At 36.4% G+C, this 20,342-nt stretch overlaps 1 protein-coding gene across 1 annotated transcript in view; it reads left to right on the forward strand.

Moving 5' to 3' along the window:
- MICU2 (mitochondrial calcium uptake 2) overlaps positions 1 to 20,342 on the forward strand; it is a 165,770-nt gene that overhangs the window by 20,709 nt on the left and 124,719 nt on the right. The window contains exon 2 of the mRNA XM_032403355.1: positions 18,732 to 18,876. Coding sequence (XP_032259246.1) covers positions 18,732 to 18,876 — 145 coding nt within the window. The remainder of the gene's footprint in view (positions 1 to 18,731; positions 18,877 to 20,342) is intronic.

Raw genomic sequence — 20,342 nt, forward strand, 5'->3', positions numbered from 1 at the left:
TCTAAAGGCTCATCTGATTATCAGTCCTACATACATCGAAGTATAATATGAAAGCCTTATCTCTTCTAGTAGACATACCAAGTGTAAGATACTTTAATAGCAAGCCAAAAAAGAATGATTATAAACAAACATTGGTTTTTAACCAGGAAACCATTGCAATAGAAAGTGGACAGTCAGTGGAATAATATGAGCCAAAGACACAAACGTAATACTAGCTAATCATGTTTTATTTGTAATTGACTTTTTTATGTAGTACTACAATTGTTTTGTTTTTAAATTAGGACTTTGAGTTTCAAGAGTGTGCTTGACCACTAGGCAGTGATTAAATCCTTCTTAAATTACAGTCATGAAAAGATTGCTTCTTGAAACACTATCAAAATACTATTTTATTGTGGTTATTGAAATTCTTTGAAATATCTTAGGAAGGGAGTTGGAGCTGTTGGCTATATCTTGATTCTTAAAGATTACTTATATTGTCTTTTTTTCTTGAAATTTGTGTATATTATAGAAAATTGAAAGGGCAAAAAGGAATGTGTAAAAATCATCTTTTCTTTACTATGACTTAAAAAAATTGTCATTGTTAAAGTTTTGGATTTTATATCTTGAGTAGGAAGGTTTTTCTTAAAATTTTGGAAGACAATATTATTAACAAAATATTATTTTTTCATGTTACAGAAATAAAGTTAATGAAAGTGAGCTGTCTTTGCCCTTTTAGGGACTGTCTCTTGCCCCATGTCCTTGCTGTCCAGTCTCTTCTTATCCATTTTTCTCTTTAGTTTTTCTACTAAAAGCTGTTAAGAATTTATTATGCTTAGTGTGATGACAGTTTCCTTATATAGAGTAGTGCCTAGTTTGGGGAAAGCAACCTCCAATGGCTTTAGCAACATATCGGTGGAAAAGTATAGTGATACAAAAATCAGAATTGTGCATTATAGTGTTGTATTTCATTTGTACCTCAATTTTTAAGGAGTTGTGCAGATACATATAAGATTTTATTAAGACCAAGCTTTTATTTGGTATTTGTATATAGCAGAGATGTCCTTTATTAGTACATTGCTTTGTTCTGGTTAGACCGCAATTGCTTATTCTTTACTTAAATTAATCTACTTTAGCTGGTGGAAAATGTAAGACATTTTTAAAGGACCTGGAATTAATAGATTTCTCATTTTATACTTACTCCTATTTGGGAAGCTTTTTTTTTTTTTCCTTTTAAATTTTGAGAGATCCCTGCAGGGGCCCCTGGGTGGCTCAGTCAGTTAAGCGTCTGCCTTCAGCTCAGGTCCTGGGACCAAGCCCCGCAGCGGGCTCCCTGCTTAGCGGAGAATCTACTTCTCCCTCTCACTCTCCTCTGTGCTCTCTCTCAAATACATAAATAAAATCTTTAAAAAAGAGAGAGAGAGATCCCTACAACTATATGTTGAAAAAAGATGGAGTCTGATAGTCATCTCAGTTATTTATAGTCAACTATATACACTATTCTGTTATGGGCAGTGCTTAAAATTGGAGCATTTTATTTTACTAATTGTATTTTACCATATTATCACTTTTGCTGATTTGTCAATCTTTGAATAGGTTGTGAATCTATTAAGAATGTGATAAAAGGTATATGCTTTGTTCTCAAAGTGCATATACAATTTTCACATGAAATTTCAGGGAGTTACGAACACCAAGAAATATGACCACGTGGTGTAGAGTTTAGGGCCTCTGCCTGATTTTTTTTAGGTTACATCTCTTTTCCCTTCTGGCTTCTTAATATTGGTCTTCATATTATGAAATGTTATATCTAAAGTTATCTTCTAGGTCATTGCTTCTATCACGTCTCACTGCATTTCTCCTAGCTTTTCAATTTTACCCTCAAATCAGATAATTTATAGTAATTAACCTTTACTTTTTCATATTTACTCTTCCCTCTCATCAGTTCTTCACTTCTGTTCTGACTCTGTACATTCTCTTTTCTAGCCCAGTGTATGTTCCATTAGCCTTATTACACTAGCTTATCCTGTGTATAGCTTTATAAATGGTACACCACATTTGTCAATTACCATATCCCTGTCCTTTAAATATTAAAGGCCTGTTGTCTGAGGAAGCATCTTCAATTTTATTCTGTTTACCCTCTAGCCTGTGAGTGGGTTGGGTTATTCAAGTTCTCAGAGCCTAAGGAGTCTACTTATAAGTTCATAGGAATATTATTAATATTGGTAGTATGAAGTACATATATAAAATATTTTTTAAAGATTTATTTATTTATATTAGAGAGGGAGAGAGAGAGGGTTGGGGAGAGGGAGAGAGAGTCCCAAGCAGACTCTGTGCCAAGGCAGGAGCCCCATGTGGGGCTCGATCCCACAACCCCAGGACCACGACCCAACCTGAAACCACGACGTCCAACCGACTTAGCCACCCAGGCGCCCTCATATATAAGTTTTTTAAAGTTTATAAGTTAAAAGTATCTAACCGATAGCCATAAATATTTAGAAACTAATTTTACACCAGAAGTGACAGAATCCATCCAAGTCTTTAAATATTCAGTTATTCTTTGAGACTTCCCTGACAATTCAAGTTTGGAGATTTGGGTTCCCTGAATCATTTCAGCCCTTTAGGCTCTGTTTATTCTAGCCTACAAATATATCTGTTCCTTCTTTCCCCCAGGCTTCCCAAGATTTAACTAGTTATTCTCTTAGTTATAAAGAGTACAGGAGTAAATTATCACCAAATAAATTTTAACAAGATTACCCAAGTGCTGGTTCTGTCCATGCCTACCCTTAAAGTACATATGTAACAAGTTATCATCAACTACAGGTTTTCACTGGTTTTGTTTTCTTATGTAAGATTCTAAAGTTCTCAGGGGTCAAGGTAAAGATTTTTCTTTTCTTTTCTTTTTTTAAAGATTTTATTTATTTGTCAGAGAGAGAGAGCACAAGCAGAGGGAGCGGCAGGCAGAGGGAGAAGCAGGCTCCCCACTAAGCAAGGAGCCCAATACTGGGCTCGATCCCAGGACTCTGGGATCATGACCTGAGCCAAAGGCAGATGCCCAACCGACTGAGCCACCCAGGCATCCCAAGATAAAGATTTTTCTTTAAGATGCGCCCAGAGAACTTCATATTCAGTACACACCTCACTGTTGCCTAGGCAAATGCTAACAATTCTGCTAACTTAGTAAATGAAAATTCTTTTCCATATTTTTATTTAGCAGTTGTTTACTTTAGTTATGCTTGGTACTACCTTAAAGCAAAACAAAAAAAAAAAACAATCTGTTTGGTTTTCCAATCAGTATATAGCAAATTCTATCATGGAATCTTTTTAAATCTTCACTGTTGCACTATTTTCAAAAATTACTGAATGAGAGCATGGATATCTTCTCATGAAATTTGTCCAAAGAATGAGGTAAAAGCAGAAAGGGAGATTTTGGCAAATCTTTGCCAGGTCTTAAGTGATTTGCTTGAATAATAACTTAATTTGCCAAAATATATAGTCATATCTGTGTATTAGTTGTCTTTTTGTATTGTGTAATCTACGTATTACTTTATTTACTGGTAATGTAATTTACTAAGATGGCATGCACCTTAGTACCTTTGCTAGTAAACTCTACCTGTTTTGCCAATGCTTGGTAAAATGTCTGGCTCGTCCCCTGCTCATTTCCTACAAGTACATTCTAATAGCAAAATTTTATCATAAATATACTGCATTAAGTTATGTCAGTGAACTGCAAGCCAAAGCTGAAAAAAAATCCATTAAAACCTAATCCAAACATGGTATAAGGCCCGAAATCTGTTAGATCATTCATTCATATTTACTTACAGGATAGTGTGAAGCAGCTGGTATAAGCCAGTTTCAGAGCATTCTGTTTCTGAGATTCCATGATTTCTATGATAGGCAAAAAATAAGGCTATGTTCTTTGGTATGGTTAACACTGCCACCACCTGTCAGTGGCTTTACCTCTTTCCTCTTATTATGAAGGCATTCTTTAAATCTGAAGTACGTAACAGGATGCAGTAATTTGTGGTTATAATAAAAGGAAACAAAGGGCCTTTATTTCCATTTGTGTGCAAACTTCTTTAGTGCAATTACACGACAAAGTACATACATAGCTATCTAAAGATATTTCAATAAATTAATATGGTTTACAATGTAAACACAAAAAACAAACTTTTGCATATTTGTTCAAAAACTAAAATCTTTTAAATTATTTTTTTAATGTCACACTCTGAGTTGGGAATTGATTCCCATTTATAAAGATCCATGCATTCCTGCCACACTTTTTTTTTTTTTTTTAACCATTTAGCAATATTAACCATGTAGTAGGCACTGGTGATACAGAGGGGAAAAAAGATATTTTCTGTTCTTAAAGAATTCTTTGTATGGGGCCACAGACAGTTCCAGTACAGAGTCGTTAGGACTTAATAAAAATTTACTCAGGGTTCTCTGTGCTTCTACTGAGAGGCTACCTAACCCAAAATGGGTACTCGAGAAAGGACTCCTAGAACAGTAACTTCCAGAATTAATTCTTAACAAATAAGTTAGCCAAATGAAAAGAGGGACAAGAAACAACTAACTATATTACATGCTTAGTTTTGTGAAGTGTTTTAATTACAGTCAGAAGCAGTAAGTGGTTATTTAATCTGTCTTCTAGAAAGGTATGCAGTAAAGGTTTGTTGAAGCCCATCAAAGGGTAGCCCCGTCAGTACTGAAGCTAAGGACACCAGCAAGCCAATCAGTTTTAGGAAAATCATATTAGCAATGAACAAAACTAAAGTTGACATTTTAAGTTAGTACAATATTTATTTTGCACAAAGACCCAGTTCATTAAAAAATAATAATAATAGTACCAATGAAATTTTTTGAATAGAAATGTAATTTTGTTCTTAGAGATTGCAAATCTGCCCCTTCATTCAGGTTTTCGTTACCTTTCCATGTTTACCTGAGGGTTTTTTTAAAAATTTGTTTTATTTTTGTTTTGGGTACAATTTCTTTTTTTATACAAACAACATATTGCTGTTTTCAAAAATAATTCCAGTCTTTGACCAAATTTTGGGTAGGGTTAGGGTTTGGGGCTTAAGGGGCTTGGTGATAGGCAAATTGCTATCAGTATTCAACCACAAGCTTTAACAGCCATCCTCACAATGAGTTTCCTGTTGCCTGAGGGAACAGGCTGTCTTTTGCTGGGGATTGGGGATATGGAAGTCTGAGTAGATCACAGAGAATGTGGGAACCTGGAGGGAAAGCAGTGCAGAATACTATAGGAATGAATTACTTTCCTTCTGCAGTCCCAAATTATAAAATACTTAGACTACAGACTGCAGCTGTTCCCCACGAAGGGGTGGGAGGGAGGAGAGAGGGATCCTTTAATCCATCCCTTCTTTGCTCCATACTGTGTCATGTATTGTAAGATACAATATCCTAAATGTTGTTATCTCTAGTGGTATCCTCTGTTTATGACTCAGTTCTCTGATAGCATCACTTTCCCCAGGCTTACTTGAAATTCTCAGTTTTGAGGAGACCTTTTTGCATGGATATGTAAGGTTCCAGAAATTAGATCCATCTTCCATCACAAAAGGTTCCTTGTTCCTGATCTGCTTCCTAAGAAGATAGATCACAATCTAGATAAATCTACTGAGACTAGACCTGTTGCTAGTTTTCTACGTAAATTTAATTGTATCATCTTGAAAAATATTAGTCTGGTGCATATCTCATTTTTGAAAAGTAAGAAGTCAAAATGTCATGGTTGATAAATAACATTGAAAAATAGTTATCACAGTTTGAAATTTATCCTTGCGAGACATACACATCTGCTAAACGCTAGTTGCTCCTTTCACACTACTGTCTAGCACTTCCCACCTTCCATTCCATTATGCTTACCCCACTAGAAAGTGAATGTCTCTTCATTTTACCTCTATACAATGCTTGGTCATAGGAGACACATGATATTTCTTAAATAGGTTCGTGTTGAATAGTTGTAGATAGAGTTCACAAAGTAATATTTACCTTCTGTGTGGGCGTGGGGATGGGGGGGGTAATAAGCTGAAGTAACTCCATTTCCTAAGGAAAATGTTATTTAGTTATGGTTTCAATGAGTGATATTGATGAAACTTTAGAAGGGTATTGAAGTTTTAAGTTAAGACTCTAGTCTTTTTTTTAATCATGTGAAGCCTAATTTAAACTTTTCATTAAGAGCGTAAACAAAAATTTATGTAGTTATGTACCTCCTGCAAGGTAATTATGGAGGAAGGGAGAGTGAGTATTCTGCTCAGTGATCTCATCAGGAAAGAGAAATCAGTTACTAAGATGCTTATTTTTTTTACTTATCAGCATCTCCTGACAGTGGCCACTTCTTTACACAGAATTCTGTGGGTTTTTTTTTTATTAATTAATATATATAAGCATGTGCCATTTCATTACTGTGTTTATCTAAGAAAAGTCACACTAGCTTTCTTTCAGTCTCTGGGAAGAAGTCTAGACTAGGCCATCACTAGATCAGACAATGTTCAGAAGCCACCCAGTGTAGTTCCCAGAGCTTCCAGGTCTCCCAGGAGGCACTTTTGTCTCCTTGGCTAATACTCTGTCATTTTGTGGAGTTTATTGTGAAATACAGCTTATGCAGTGAATATTTCTAATTTAGTCTGGCAGTACTTTGTTTCATGTACAATAAAATCTCCCCCATTCGGAACAAAATGGAAAAGTTTTAATGACTGCAATTTTCCAATTGTAAAGTTTTCTTAAGAAGAAAATACAGTCTTTCAATTAGCCACAGAAAGTTCAAAGACAACAAAGCAATTACATTGTATCCAGACTGCTACAAATTCCAAAATAAAGGTCCCAAATGAATATGGTTTTACTACATCTTATCTAATGCATTGTAGGGTATATTGGATATATTAAAAGCATTGCAAGGAAGGCTTTCTTTTCTCACTTTCTTCCCGAGAATGCAGAAACCAAAGAATGTCCAACAAAGAACAGAGAATGGACTTTTTCAGATTTGTCACTTCATGGATAAAATGTAGAGACAGAATGGTGACGCACCTGTTGCTTTAAAGGCAATAAACTAGAGAAATGTTTTAACAGAAGTCATAAGCTTTCAAAGATCTCTTTTATCCAGCTCACATCACTCATTGCTCTTAATTCCTTTGTCACATTTTTTCCTGCATTACAAGTAATCCTTGAAATCCATGGAGCATTTTATATATAACCAGAACCATGTGGATGGTTCTCACGTGTTCAGTGTAGCCCCAAATCCCAGCGTTTCTCCTGCCCCTCCTTTCCCATGTATTTAGCTTTAGATGCAGGTTTGAGAAGCAAATAGTTGTGGTAATAGGAATTCATCCCCACTGCCATCACTTTCCACCTACCAAGACTCTAAATTCGGTCTCTGGTGGGTTTCAGATAACAGAGAGCCACCAACAGGCCCTCCGCAGCTCTTTGATCTCTACCACTGCATTCTATACTCTTCTTTCTGGGGAGTTAGTTCCTCTAGCAGCTGCTTCCCTCATGCCAGTCCATTGGTTATTTATGTGTAACAGTATACATTGGCCAACAGAGTAGATTTGTAGAAGTTTCTTACGGAATCTCATTATTCAGATAAAGATTAAGATTAATAATGGTTAGTCCATTCCTAGTGGAACAGTTCTCTCGAACTGCAGTAAATAAGTTGAGAGGAGGGGCAAAAAAGTTTTTTCCAGCCCTTCAGGTTGAGTAGCTTCAGTGTGCTCTCCCCTGGGCACTGCTTTCATTTCCCCACATAACATGTAAGAGTGATACATGTCTTTTAAGAATAACCTGAGAAATAAATGACATCTTTTATTGTCCTTTTTTTTTTTTTTTTTTTTGTATTAACTACTTAGAAAACAGTTTTTAAGATATCCAGCAATAGGGGCATTGTGGTTTTAACCTTATTTAGATTTTCTAACATCTACCTTATTTAGGTTTTCTGAAAGAAACTAAAACTGATCAGTGTCCCCTGAGGTCTTCTAGGCTTATTCAAACCCAAAGTACATACACGTAGGGCAGTGGCAAACAGAGTAGCAAATTCTAGTCTTCATTTCAGTAAAGTTTTTTTTTTCCCACTGTATTTTGGAAATTGATGTTTGATTTTGCTCTTTTCTCTTCCAGGAGCACAGCAGTTATTCATAAGTTGAGTCCTTTGCGTCTGTCATACGTGTGCATATTCTTTTCCCTGATTGCTTTTCTTTGTGATTTTCTTTGCCTTCTGTGTGATTTTTTTTTTTTTCCTATCACATAGTCCATATATTTTCTGCAAGGTTGATTTTAATCTTTTCTGTTTCTTAAAGTATTTTAAGGTTAATAATGGTGTCTTCCTCTTAGTTAGCTAGACCAACTCCTTTTTCAGGTATTTATTTCTATTGTCTTGCATCTTATCTTTGCTCTCTGATGTTATAAAGTTGCCACTTTCATTTCCTATAACTTTTATTGTTTTCTTTCAGAATGTGATTTTCATTGTTCATTGTTTCTTATTGTTCATCTTCATATTTTCCCACAGAATTTGCATAGGCCCAACACTAGGTTTTTAACAGATGTTCCAGCCAAATATGTTGTTTGCAAACAATGTGAATGTTTATCCTTGACTCCTTTCCATCCTGATCTAAGCACTCTTTTTATATTTGTGTTAGAGTATTAGCCAAAGAACAGGATGTTCATAGTTCTATCAACTGTTCAATCTTCTAGCTGCCTGAGGGATCTGTGGTCATGAATACAGTATTTCCCTCTGCCCAACCGAGTCATAACTTGCTGATGCTGGCCCACCTTTGACAGAACACAGGAGGGAAAAAAGGACAACCGTTGGGCCTATAGTGAATGCAGAGAGTGACAGGAGCTACTTTTCTCTGGCCTGCGCAGTCCCTTCAAACTGGGAAACGTCAGTGACAACACTACCCCTGTCCCATATGGTAATTTTGTACAGATTAGAAAAACATACCCCTTCCTCAGTGCACTTTGCTGCCTACCATTTGCTGGACAACTGCATGGTGATTCCAGTGAATGGTGCCCCTTAGAGTTGTGCAGTTCACACAGCTCTACAGGGTGGCCCTAACCAGTGAGGAATTTCAGGATTTCAGCCTCTCGTGGTTCAACCTCTCTCCCTTACATGGCACTCCTCTCTGGAAGAAGAAACTAATTTTCAGTCCTACTGTTGTCTTACCATTTGATCCAAATTATCAGAAGATCCTTCTAGGACCAGTTTAAAGTAGGCGATTAGGAGCTAGCTAGCATCAGTATGGCTGTACTTAACTGCTTTTTGGTTTTTTGTCATGTTGTGGGAAGGAGGTTTTAAGAACTTTTACTTATACTTCCTCATCAGTATTTTGGGTTTTGGGTTTTTTGTTTTGTTTTTTAATGACCCTTTGATTTTATTAGGAGTTAACTCTCTCTAGAAGGTACCTTATACCCCCTTTTTTAGAGGAAACTAGTATAGTAGAAAGGATCTTCCCAGATTTTATTTTCAAGTGGATTATTATATTGATTGAGATTAAAAACCAAAAATCAAAAGGGAAAACTGGTTTATGTAGTAGATCCTTTAATACCTGGCGAGTCCAACTTCCTCTGGTGCTGATATTTTCTCCAGAGCATTGAAACAGCCCTCACTACTTAGAAGGATTTTAGACATGAATATTGATATTTATGCTGACATTTATATCCTAAATAGTCAAAATTATGGTTTGCCTTACAATACTTTTTATCTTTGAAAGGAATTGATTTAGCCATAGGAAAAAGCAGTAACATTCTCTTGACATCCTGCAATCCTCCAAACCTCTATGTTAGCATACTGAAATGCTGTTTGTAGATGCTTTTCCTGTAAGTGATACTTCATTATGACTAAGAATACACTAGTGGTAAGTTCTTTTAAAGGTGTATGTTAAAATATTCCATGCTCATGGATCGGAAGAATAAACATTGTTAAAATGTCTATGCTACCCAGAGCAATCTATACCTTCAGTGCCATCCCGGTCAAAATTCCAATGACATTTTTCAAAGTGCTGAAACAAACAATCCTAAAATTTGTATGGAATCAGAAAACACCCCGAATTGCCAAGGAAATGTTGAAAAAGAAAAACAAAGCTGGGGGCATCACGTTGCCCGATTTCAAGCTGTATTACAAAGCTGTGATCACCAAGACAGCATGGTACTGGCACAAAAACAGACATATAGACCAATGGAACAGAATAGAGAACCCAGATATGGACCCTCAACTCTATGGTCAAATAATCTTTGACAAAGCAGGAAAAAACATGCAATGGAAAAAAGACAGTCTCTTCAATAAATGGTGCTGGGAAAATTGGACAGCCACATGCAGAAGAATGAAACTCGACCATTCTCTAACACCATACACAAAGATAAACTCAAAATGGATGAAAGACCTCAATGTGAGACAGGAATCCAAAAAAATCCTGGGGGAGAACATAGGCAGTAACCTCTTTGACATCGGCCACAGCAACTTCTTTCAAGATACATCTCCAAAAGCTAGTGAAACAAAAGCAAAAATGAACTTTTGGGACTTCATCAAGATAAAAAGCTTCTGCACAGCAAAGGAGACAGTCAACAAAACAAAGAGGCAACCCACAGAATGGGAGAAGATGTTTGCAAATGACAACTACAGATAAAGGGCTGGTATCCAAGATCTATAAAGAACTTCTCAAACTCAACACCCAAAAAACAAATAATCAAGTCAAAAAATGGGCAGAAGATTTGAAAAGACACTTCTCTGAAGAAGACATACAAATGGCTAACAGACACATGAAAAAACGTTCATCATCATTAGCCCTCAGGGAAATTCAAATCAAAACCACATTGAGATACCACCTTACAACAGTTAGAATGGCAAAAATGGACAGGGAAAGAAACAAGAAATGTTGGAGAGGTTGTGGAGAAAGGGGAACCCTCTTACACTGTTGGTAGAAATGCAAGTTGGTACAGCCACTTTGGAAAACAGTGTGGAGGTTCCTCAAAAATTTAAAAGTAGAGCTACCCTATGACCCAGCAATTGCACTACTGGGTATTTACCCCAAAGACACAGATGTCGTGAAAAGAAGGGCCATATGCACCCCAATGTTCATAGCAGCAATGTCTGCAATAGCCAAACTGTGGAAAGAGCCGAGATGCCCTTCAACAGATGAATGGGTAAAGAAGATGTGGTCCATATATACGGTGGAATATTACTCAGTCATTAGAAAGGATGAATACCCAACTTTTACATCAACATGGATGGGACTGGAGGAGATTATGCTAAGTGAAATAAGTCAAGCAGAGAAAGTTATCATATGGTTTCACTTATTTGTGGAACATAAGGAATGGCATGGAGGACATTAGGAGAAGGAAGGGAAAAATGAAGGGGGTGGATATCGGAGGGAGAGATGAACCATGAGAGACTATGGACTCTGAGAAACAAACAGGGTTTTAGAGGGGAAGGGGGAGGGGGGGATAGCTTAGCCCGGTGATGGGTATTGAGGAGGGCCCGTACTGCATGGAGCACTGGGTGTTATACGAAAACAATGGATCGTGGATCACCACATCAAAAACTAATGATGTATTGTATGATGACTAACATAATAAAATTAGAAAAAAAAACAAAAAAATATATAAAAAATAAATAAAAAAATTTTTAAAGGTGTATGTTAACAATATTGGAAAGATAAAGAGATTTACATCCTGTGGTCTAATTTTCTTTGACATGTAATAGTATTTATGACAAGCCCAAACTACGTCTACTTATATTTTTCTGAAAGACATTCCATTTTCAGTCACGATTCTAATCATTTTCAGTTTATATAAACATAGCCCTGGTATTTTTATATAACAGGCACTCTACAAAGTACTTTGGATATATAGTAGATCAGACAGTAATGCTGAATTTATATAGCATCATTGGGAGTGTGCATGTGAGTGAATCTTCCAGATGACTAAAATTACCCTTGTAAGTAATTAAACATCCTTTTTATGCAAGATATGCATTCAAAGCAGTTAAACTGTGTTACATATTTTCATACATTTTTAATAGAACATTCCCTACATAATTAGCAGTTTCTCGGTGCCTGAAGATCACCATAAATAGACCTAGAGGCCACTGATTGGTTGTTTAACAGTGGTTGGTCCAGACTATTGCAGCCATGTCTGTTTTATATTATTTTTCTCTCCTATGTCACTGTCAGGCTATGTAGATCTCCTGTCTGCCATCAGTATATGTGACTCTAACATGTATAACTTAATGTTTTTAATGTGCTGGGATTTTGAAACTTAATAACCCAAGTTTATTAGATTGATGTATAGGTTAAGAGTAAGTGCTGAATCATGGTATGAGATATCCTATAGAATCAGCCATGTAGGTTCCAGTGTCTTACATATATGGTGACTATTGTATAAATTAACAAAAGAAGATGTCAGTAGTCAAGATGATCTTTCCAGTATAGTATGTCTGCTCTTCTCCTCTTTGATCCATTTTTTTCATGTACCCCAGAGACCTACACCATGGATCTGGCAGCCCAAAGCTCAGAACTGACTTTACTATAATTTGCTGTGCGGTAGTTCCTTATACTCCTCTTTTGTGATCTGGTTCAACTATCCCCTGCTCTGTGATGCCTTTCTTAAGTCTTCCAAGTAACAAGGCAGTTAATTGGTCCTCTTTCTGCCTTCTCACAGATTTTTTTTTTTATATATTTCCTGTTAGAGCATTTGTTAAAATTATGATATTGTAGTTGTAATAGCTAACCTTCTAAAGCACTTAGAATGTGCTGGGTGTTATGTTAAGGGCTTTATGTGTATTATTTCATTGAACACTCATTCTTTAAAAGACTCTTTGAATAATTCACAGAGATGAAAAGATACAGCATAGAGAATGTAGTCAATAATATTGTAATAACTTGTATGGTGATAGATAGTGACTACATTTGTTGTGGTAAGCATTGATTAATGTATAGAATTGTTGAATCAATATGCTGTACACCTGAAACTAATATAACATTGTATGTTAATTATACTTAACTTTTTTTAATGAATAAAAAATAAAAGACCCTTTGACGTAGATACTACTGTTTTCTCCATTTTCCAAATTAGGGTTAAGTGAAGGAGAAGGGTCATATAACTTGGCCAAGTGATAGAGCTGGGATTTAAATTCAGGCACTTTGATTCCAGTTTCCACATTTTTCACATCAGTCAGATGAAGCACAGAGAGGTAACTGGTCCAAGGTCACATATCTAGTAAGTGACAGAACTAGAATTTGAATCCCAGGCAGTTTGACCTCAGGGACAGTGTTCTTAATTATTTATTTGCTATCCAACAGTCCCCTTTGTAAACTCCTTAAAGGAAAACCTCATAGTATCCATCATGTATCTATAGAACAGTGACGCATAAGAGGTTCTTTAAAAAAGGAGGGCATTTGATATAATGAGCACTGGGTGTCATACGCAACTGATGAATCACTAAATTCTACCCTCGAAACTAATAATACACTATATGTTAACTAACTTGAAATTAAATTTTAAAAAGAGATTCTTAAGTGTTTGAGAATGAATTAATGAACTTTTCACTGCCTGATATGTAACAATACAGATAAGCTAGGATTTGCTCGTAGATCATTACTCTCAGATATAACTTTAATATTTTGACCTTTATTATTCCTCCTCATTGTCTCCATCCAAACTGATATTCTAACTACACTCACCAAAGTCTACAAGCCATTGTCTTTGCCTTAGTTCAGTTTGTCAAGCCCAACCTACCACAGATAGGCCACACATACACCAAAGTGAGAAAGAGACTAAAGAAAGTGAGTGGAGATTAAAGGAAATGAGTACCCACAACAATATCAATAACAATAATAACAATAATAGTTCAAGGAATGTGAGAACAGCAGCTAACAATTTTTAAAAAGCCCCCTGAAAACTCCTGATTTTCGGGCGACTGACTGGTTCAGTTGGTAGAGCATGGGACTCTTGATCTTGAGGTTGTAAGTTTGAGCCCCATGTTGGGTGTAGAGATCACTTAAGTTAAAATTTTTAAAAATAAATAAAATAAAGCCACCTAAAACATGCAAGGGAAGGAGAGAAAGGAAGGGGAGGTGAGAAAAAGAGCATGCAAGCATGTGAGTAGGAAAAGTACAGAGATGAAAGAAAGGGTTGGGGAGGAAGGGAAAATTGTTAATTCTTGACAATTAATTCCATCCAGTAAGTCTGAGATTTGATCAAAATGGTTATACAAATGAAGTAAGGCAGAAATAAAATAATAAAAATGGCAAATTAAATGTAACATTATGTGTCATATGTTTATACTTCAATAAAAAATGGTAAATTGTCTAAATTCTATGAAGTAAGCATAGGGGTGCCCAGGTGGCTCAGTCGTTAAGCGTCTGCCTGCAGCTCAGGCCATGATCCCAGGGTCCTGGGATCGAGCCCCGCATCGGGCTCCCTGCTCCGCGGGAAGCCTGCTTCTCCCTCTCCCGCTCCCCCTGCTTGTGTTCCCTCTCTTGCTGTGTCTCTCTCTGTCACATAAATAAATAAAATCTTTAAAAAAAAAAGCATAAATATATATTGCACATCAATTATAATAGTGGTCTTTTAAAATGTACTTTAAAACTCAACTACTGGTTGGCTTGGTCAGAGGAGCATGCGACTCTTGATCTCAGGGTCATGAGGTCAAGCCCCATGTTGGGTGTAGAGATTACTAAAGAAATAAATAAATAAACTTAAAATTCAACTATGATAAAGGTGACCTAAATAAAACTGATTTGTTGGTTCATCAGCTTGGAATTACAAAAGCTCTAGCAATTAGCTCTAGCTCTAGCTTTAAAACAATATTTTTCCCCTCTACAAAAATTTTATTGTAGCAAACATATTAGAAATCCTACTTACTTTAAGTTTGATTGAACAAGAGCAGTAATACATACCATTTAGGAAATGAACAACAGTTAGCCCTAAAAGATGGCTAATTCTTGTTGTAGTCCTTTTTATTCTCTAGAGTCTAGCTTAAATCCCACTGTTTTCATGAACTTCCTCAGCCATCATTACCCACACTGCTTTCTTTGTTTTCTTAATTTATATAATTCTTAGAGGAGCTAGTATAGGATAGTGCTTGAGCCCAGGGTTGTCATACCACCTATGCTGTCAGCTTAACCTGCTGTGTTGATCTAGGCAAGCAGGTAAACCTTGACAAGCCTTGGTTTCTTCTTTTGTAATATGAGGTTGATAAAGATGATGTCTCTCAAGGTTATTGTGAAGGTTGAGTGAGACCGTGTATGTAAAGATGTTAGCACTTGCCTTGCATATACTACATGTTTAATTAACATTAGCTGTTATTGTTAGGATTAACTACTGTCCTATTGCTGTCTTGATTCATATGTGTTCTGTCTCTTCCTAGAGTGTCCTCAAGTTAGTAGATGCTCAGTTAAGTACTTACTTGAAGGGTAGATGAGGATGCAGGGAAAGACCAGTGTAAGAGATTGTAACTTGGGGGCTTCCACTTTATATTCCATAAGAGAAGTGATAGGATTAGAATCTACAGTGGTGGTGACCCCAGGTGATAGCTGGGTACTCAATAAGCAGAGTGTGAGAGATAATAGAAAGGATTAGAAAAAAGAGAGACATTATTAGTGCTGGCATGGGAGTTAAAAGATGTGGGGGTAGGAGAAAAGTCTGTTTATACCATGAAGTAACAGGAATTAAAGGCCACAATACCAGATTGAATTGTGAGGATGTTGGGTAGGGGTTGTTAGATGTTCGTATATCACACCATCTACTAATGGAGTCATGGTGGTAGGACAGATGTGTTTTGGAGGTCATTTGTTTATAAGTGACCTTCTAAATTCATGGCCTGTAATTCAGATGACAACTTTAAGGTCAGAAATCAGCCCTTGAAAGGGAGTTTTAGTTTTACCTCCTCTACTTTTTCTTGTTCCCAAGAGTTTTAGTTTTACCTCCTCTACTTTTTCTTGAATTTGCAGAGGTTTAAGCAACTGGAATTCACATTTTTCCCCTAACAACCCAACCAACCATTATTTAAAATGGCACTTCCCAGAATAATTGATTCTTCTCAAGACTCTTCAGAGATGTCATGCTTGTGCAAGTTATAGGCATACAGGCATACGGAAAATGGTAATCATGAGATAGGGGGATTTTTAGGGTCTAAATCTCCTAAAAGAAAAAAATAGGATTTCTTTGAAAATAGTTTTCATGTCATGCTATAAAAGAGTGGGAGGTTTGTGTTTTTACTTCTTGGTCATTTTCAATATACCAGGAAAGAGTAGGACTGCTGCAAGATGGAGGACAACATGAAAACGAAGAGAGGCAGAGTTGACAATAGTCCGTCCTGCTATGAGACCATTTGAGGAGGAGAATAAATGAGTAATTGACTCCTTTTAGTTGGTTGAAATTTGAAGGGTTTATTTACACAAAAAGGATTGAGTTAGATAAAAAGGTACTCTTTTAATCAGTCAGGAACAACTTAGATATTAGGAAGTATAAAGAAAGACAGCATTTGTTTAAGGATTTGGAAATATACTATATTTCTGTGTGGATTAGTTACTTTTGTTAATCTCTTAATAGACTATATTAATTTTAGTATTTTTAATAGGATTGTTCTCTAAGTTAATAATGTATATGTCCTTACTCAACATCTTTCAGTTCTTCTAATACACTATATTCTCTCTCATATCTAGGACTTTGACAGTGCTGTGACATTTACTGAGAAGACTCTTACCCACCCTCCCTTCCCTGTCTCATGTGTATACTTTCTGTAATTTCATTGCCAGAACACTGAGTGTGTTCTGGTAGGAATTAATGTTTGTCTTGTTTACCACTGTTTTCCTACATATACTCAGTATCAGTTTGTTAAATAAAATAATATATCTGTTACTGTATCTGCCTCATGTATAAAATGTTCAGAGAGTATTAAGAAAATTCAATTTTCTGATTATTATGTAAGAGTATGGACTCGTAATCAAAGCGTGCCTCAAGTCATTTTTATAGTAGTAATTTAAGGGGAAAGAAAAGGAAAGACATGAATAGACAGGTTCTGAAGAAGATAGGGGTTCAGATCATTCCAGTATTATTGAGTATTCTATATATGTCCAGTATTCTGGCATGCACTGTGTAGAACACAAAAGAGGCATAAAACTAGCTTCTCAAGGAAAGCAATTGTCAAAATGGGAGAGAGAATTAATACTAGTCAGAAAACCAAGATCAGCCAAAAAGGAGCTGTTAACTTTGGATTTTGTTGGCTTTGAATTTTGTTGGCTTTGAATTTGCAGAGGTTTAAGCAACTGGAATTCACATTTTTCCATTTCAATTCTAGTCAGTGAACATCACTGTGTGTCAGGGTAAATAATAGGTTCAGTAGCAGTAAGTGTGAAAAGGAAGTAATGTGCCCAGGAAGGATGTTGTGGTCCAGGTCAGAGAAGTGCTTTAAGGAAAGCAATCCAAGGTGAGAGTGTGCTTTTGGATTTCACAGATAATACTCGCATTCTGTGTCAAGATTGCTATATTGACATTGGCGTTTACGTTAACTGCTGTGTTGTGTTCTTCCAGTTTGCGTAGGATACAGTGCCCAGCCATGGATAGGGGGTTAGTGTGGTATTTAATGGATTGAAACACTTTGAGTTGGACAACCCTGGTTTTTTACCCTGGCTGTGCCATTTCCTTTAGTTGCCGTATCTACTTTAGTATCTGTTGTTCAGTTACTGTGAGGACTAACTAAATAATTCATGTAGAGTGCTTTATTAGTATAGTCCTAGCACGTAGTAAGTGCTCAACAAAAGGTCAGCAATAAAGATTTCAATATTGTTTATATCAGCATTGAGTCAAGGTCTAGGTGCCATTGCCTGAGATATCCAGACTCCTACACTGACAATATTTTACCAGTTCTTGTCCTTTTAGCACTCTCCACCTATGATGTAAATATATTTCTGAAAGCAGAGCTATTTATCAGACATGATATATTTTATCTTTGTGAAAAAGCACAACTTTACTTGATCTTTTGCGTCTACCTTTTTTTTTAAGATTTTACTTATTTATTTATTTGACAGAGAGAGCAAGAGAGCACAAGCAAGGGGAACAGTAGAGGGAGAGGGAGAAGCAGGCTCCCCGCCAGGCAGGAAGTCTGATGCGGGGCTCCATCCCAGAACCCTGGGATCGTGACCTGAGCCGAAGGCAGACGCCCAACCATCTGAGCCACCCAGGCGCCCCATTGCCTCTACTTTTCTCTCTGATCTGATCTTCTGCCACACTGCTCCTTGAACACACCAGGCTTACCTAGGAACACACACACACACAGAGGAATCTCATGGTCTTTGATTTACTTTACCTCTTGCTTAGGATGCTCTTCCTCCAGAGAGCCCCAGGGCTCACTAACTGTACCTCATTTAGTGTCTTTAAATGTCACCTCTTTAGGAAGGCCTCCCCTGAGTATCCTATCTAAAATACTACTCCTTACGACTTTCTTATCCTGCTTAATATTTCTTTGTGGCACTTCTTATTATCTCACCTTATTTTCTACATGTATTCATTAATTGTCATTTTCCCACTCTCGAATGGAAGTTCTTCAAGTTAATATCATTCACTGTTTTATCTTCATGCCTGAAAGAGTGGCGAGTAGACAGTCAAGTAAATATTTATTAAATGAATGTTTGAAAAATTTGGAGATTGTTAGACTAAACACTAAAACTACTCTGTAAAGATTATTCTAGAAGTAGCTAAGTTGGGGAATCATACTGAAAAAAGTCTTAAATTGCAATTTCTTTTTCTTTTAGGAAAATGTTGACTCTGGAGAGATGGGAGAAAAATTGTCCCTTCGTAAACAGCGCTTCATGCAGTTTTCTTCACTGGAACATGAAGGAGAATATTATATGACACCACGAGACTTCCTCTTTTCAGTAATGTTTGACCAAATGGAACGTAAGTTGTTTTTTGGATTTTTTTTTAAGTTTTTTAAGTTTTTCTTTTTTTTTAGAAATCAAACATTAAGGCTGAAAACTTCTATTTTTCAGAATTGGTAACAACTTTTCTTCATTTTAATTATAATTCTTTGTACCGTGCATTTGCTTATTATTTAGACTTTACATTCTTCATGACACAAGTGTAGTTAAACATTTTATGTATTTATCTAAGAAATAGTTGTTTTGTTTATGGGTTTTTCTAAAGAGCCAAAGGAAAAACAGGTAAGTTTTTAATGTCACTAAATATGTTAACAGAATAATTAATTTATCTAGGATATTAGTTTTTGGTAGTATTGATGTTTTAAATTGGGCAAAGAATGAAACGAGATTAGAGCAATGCGGGGGGGGGGGACAAAAATACAATAAGAAGCAAAAATCCAAAAGCTATAATTATGTCATTTTATTTCATAAACCATCAACTTTTAATTATTCCAAATGATATTAGAAATTCTTAGCTGTATTACCTAAACTAGTCCCTTTTACTTTGCAGAGAGTAAATACAGCCCTATCCTCTGTGCCCTCTATTATAAAAGTGTTCTCTGCAAACTTCTTGCCTTCCTGACACCTGTCAGGGTGTTGGAAGTACTGCCCTGTAGGTAGCTATATGTGGGAAACTGATAAGGGCTAGTGTAAATTGAGTTGAAAAAGACTACAAAGACTTGGGAAGGCATTTTCAATATTGAGAGATGACTTGAATAAAAACAAAATGAATGATTATGGCATGCTCTACACAGTAAGTTCACCAAGCACTAAAACCAAAGAATTGTGTTAAGGAGTAGTGACAGATCAAATTGCAAAACAGTTGAGGGTCATATTGTACAGGGCCTTTCAGTAACCCTGTGCAACCATCAGAGGCTTGTATATTTGGTAGAGATGAGTGGACATCATCTTTGACCAGTGAGGGAGCAGTGAAGGTTTATGAGCAGAAAAATAAATATAGGTTATTTTGGTACCTCTTTGGAGGGAAGTTTGGCAGTATGTATCAAAACCCTTTAAGTATGTACTTACTTTGTGCAGTAAGTTCACTTCTAGAGAACTAATTAGTCTAAGTAAATAACTGGAGAGATCAAAAAGATATTTTTAAGGTAGTTTACTTTCCAACATGTAAAGAGCTTGAACGTCGTCACTCCTGTCCTCACAGCAAGAAAACAGCTAAAAAACTGAAAGTCAGCAGCTCTTCTTAGATCCATCAGAGAATTGAGACCATAAGGCATAGGAACATGAAAACTGGAGATGGGCAGATACAGAGAAGCAGAGCTTACCCAGAGCAGAAACTACCTGGAAATCACTGCGGCAGCCAGCATCTGGTGGGAACATTTAAAGAGTGATTTGGCTAATTGCTAGAATCTGAGCATGGGCTAGCTTGAGAGATAAAAACTTGTGAAGACCCAGCCATGACGGTCTCATGTACTTTTGTGAGTTTTA

Source organism: Phoca vitulina, unplaced genomic scaffold (genome assembly GCF_004348235.1).
Source record: "Phoca vitulina isolate PV1807 unplaced genomic scaffold, GSC_HSeal_1.0 scaffold5, whole genome shotgun sequence".
Lineage (NCBI taxonomy): Eukaryota > Metazoa > Chordata > Mammalia > Carnivora > Phocidae > Phoca > Phoca vitulina.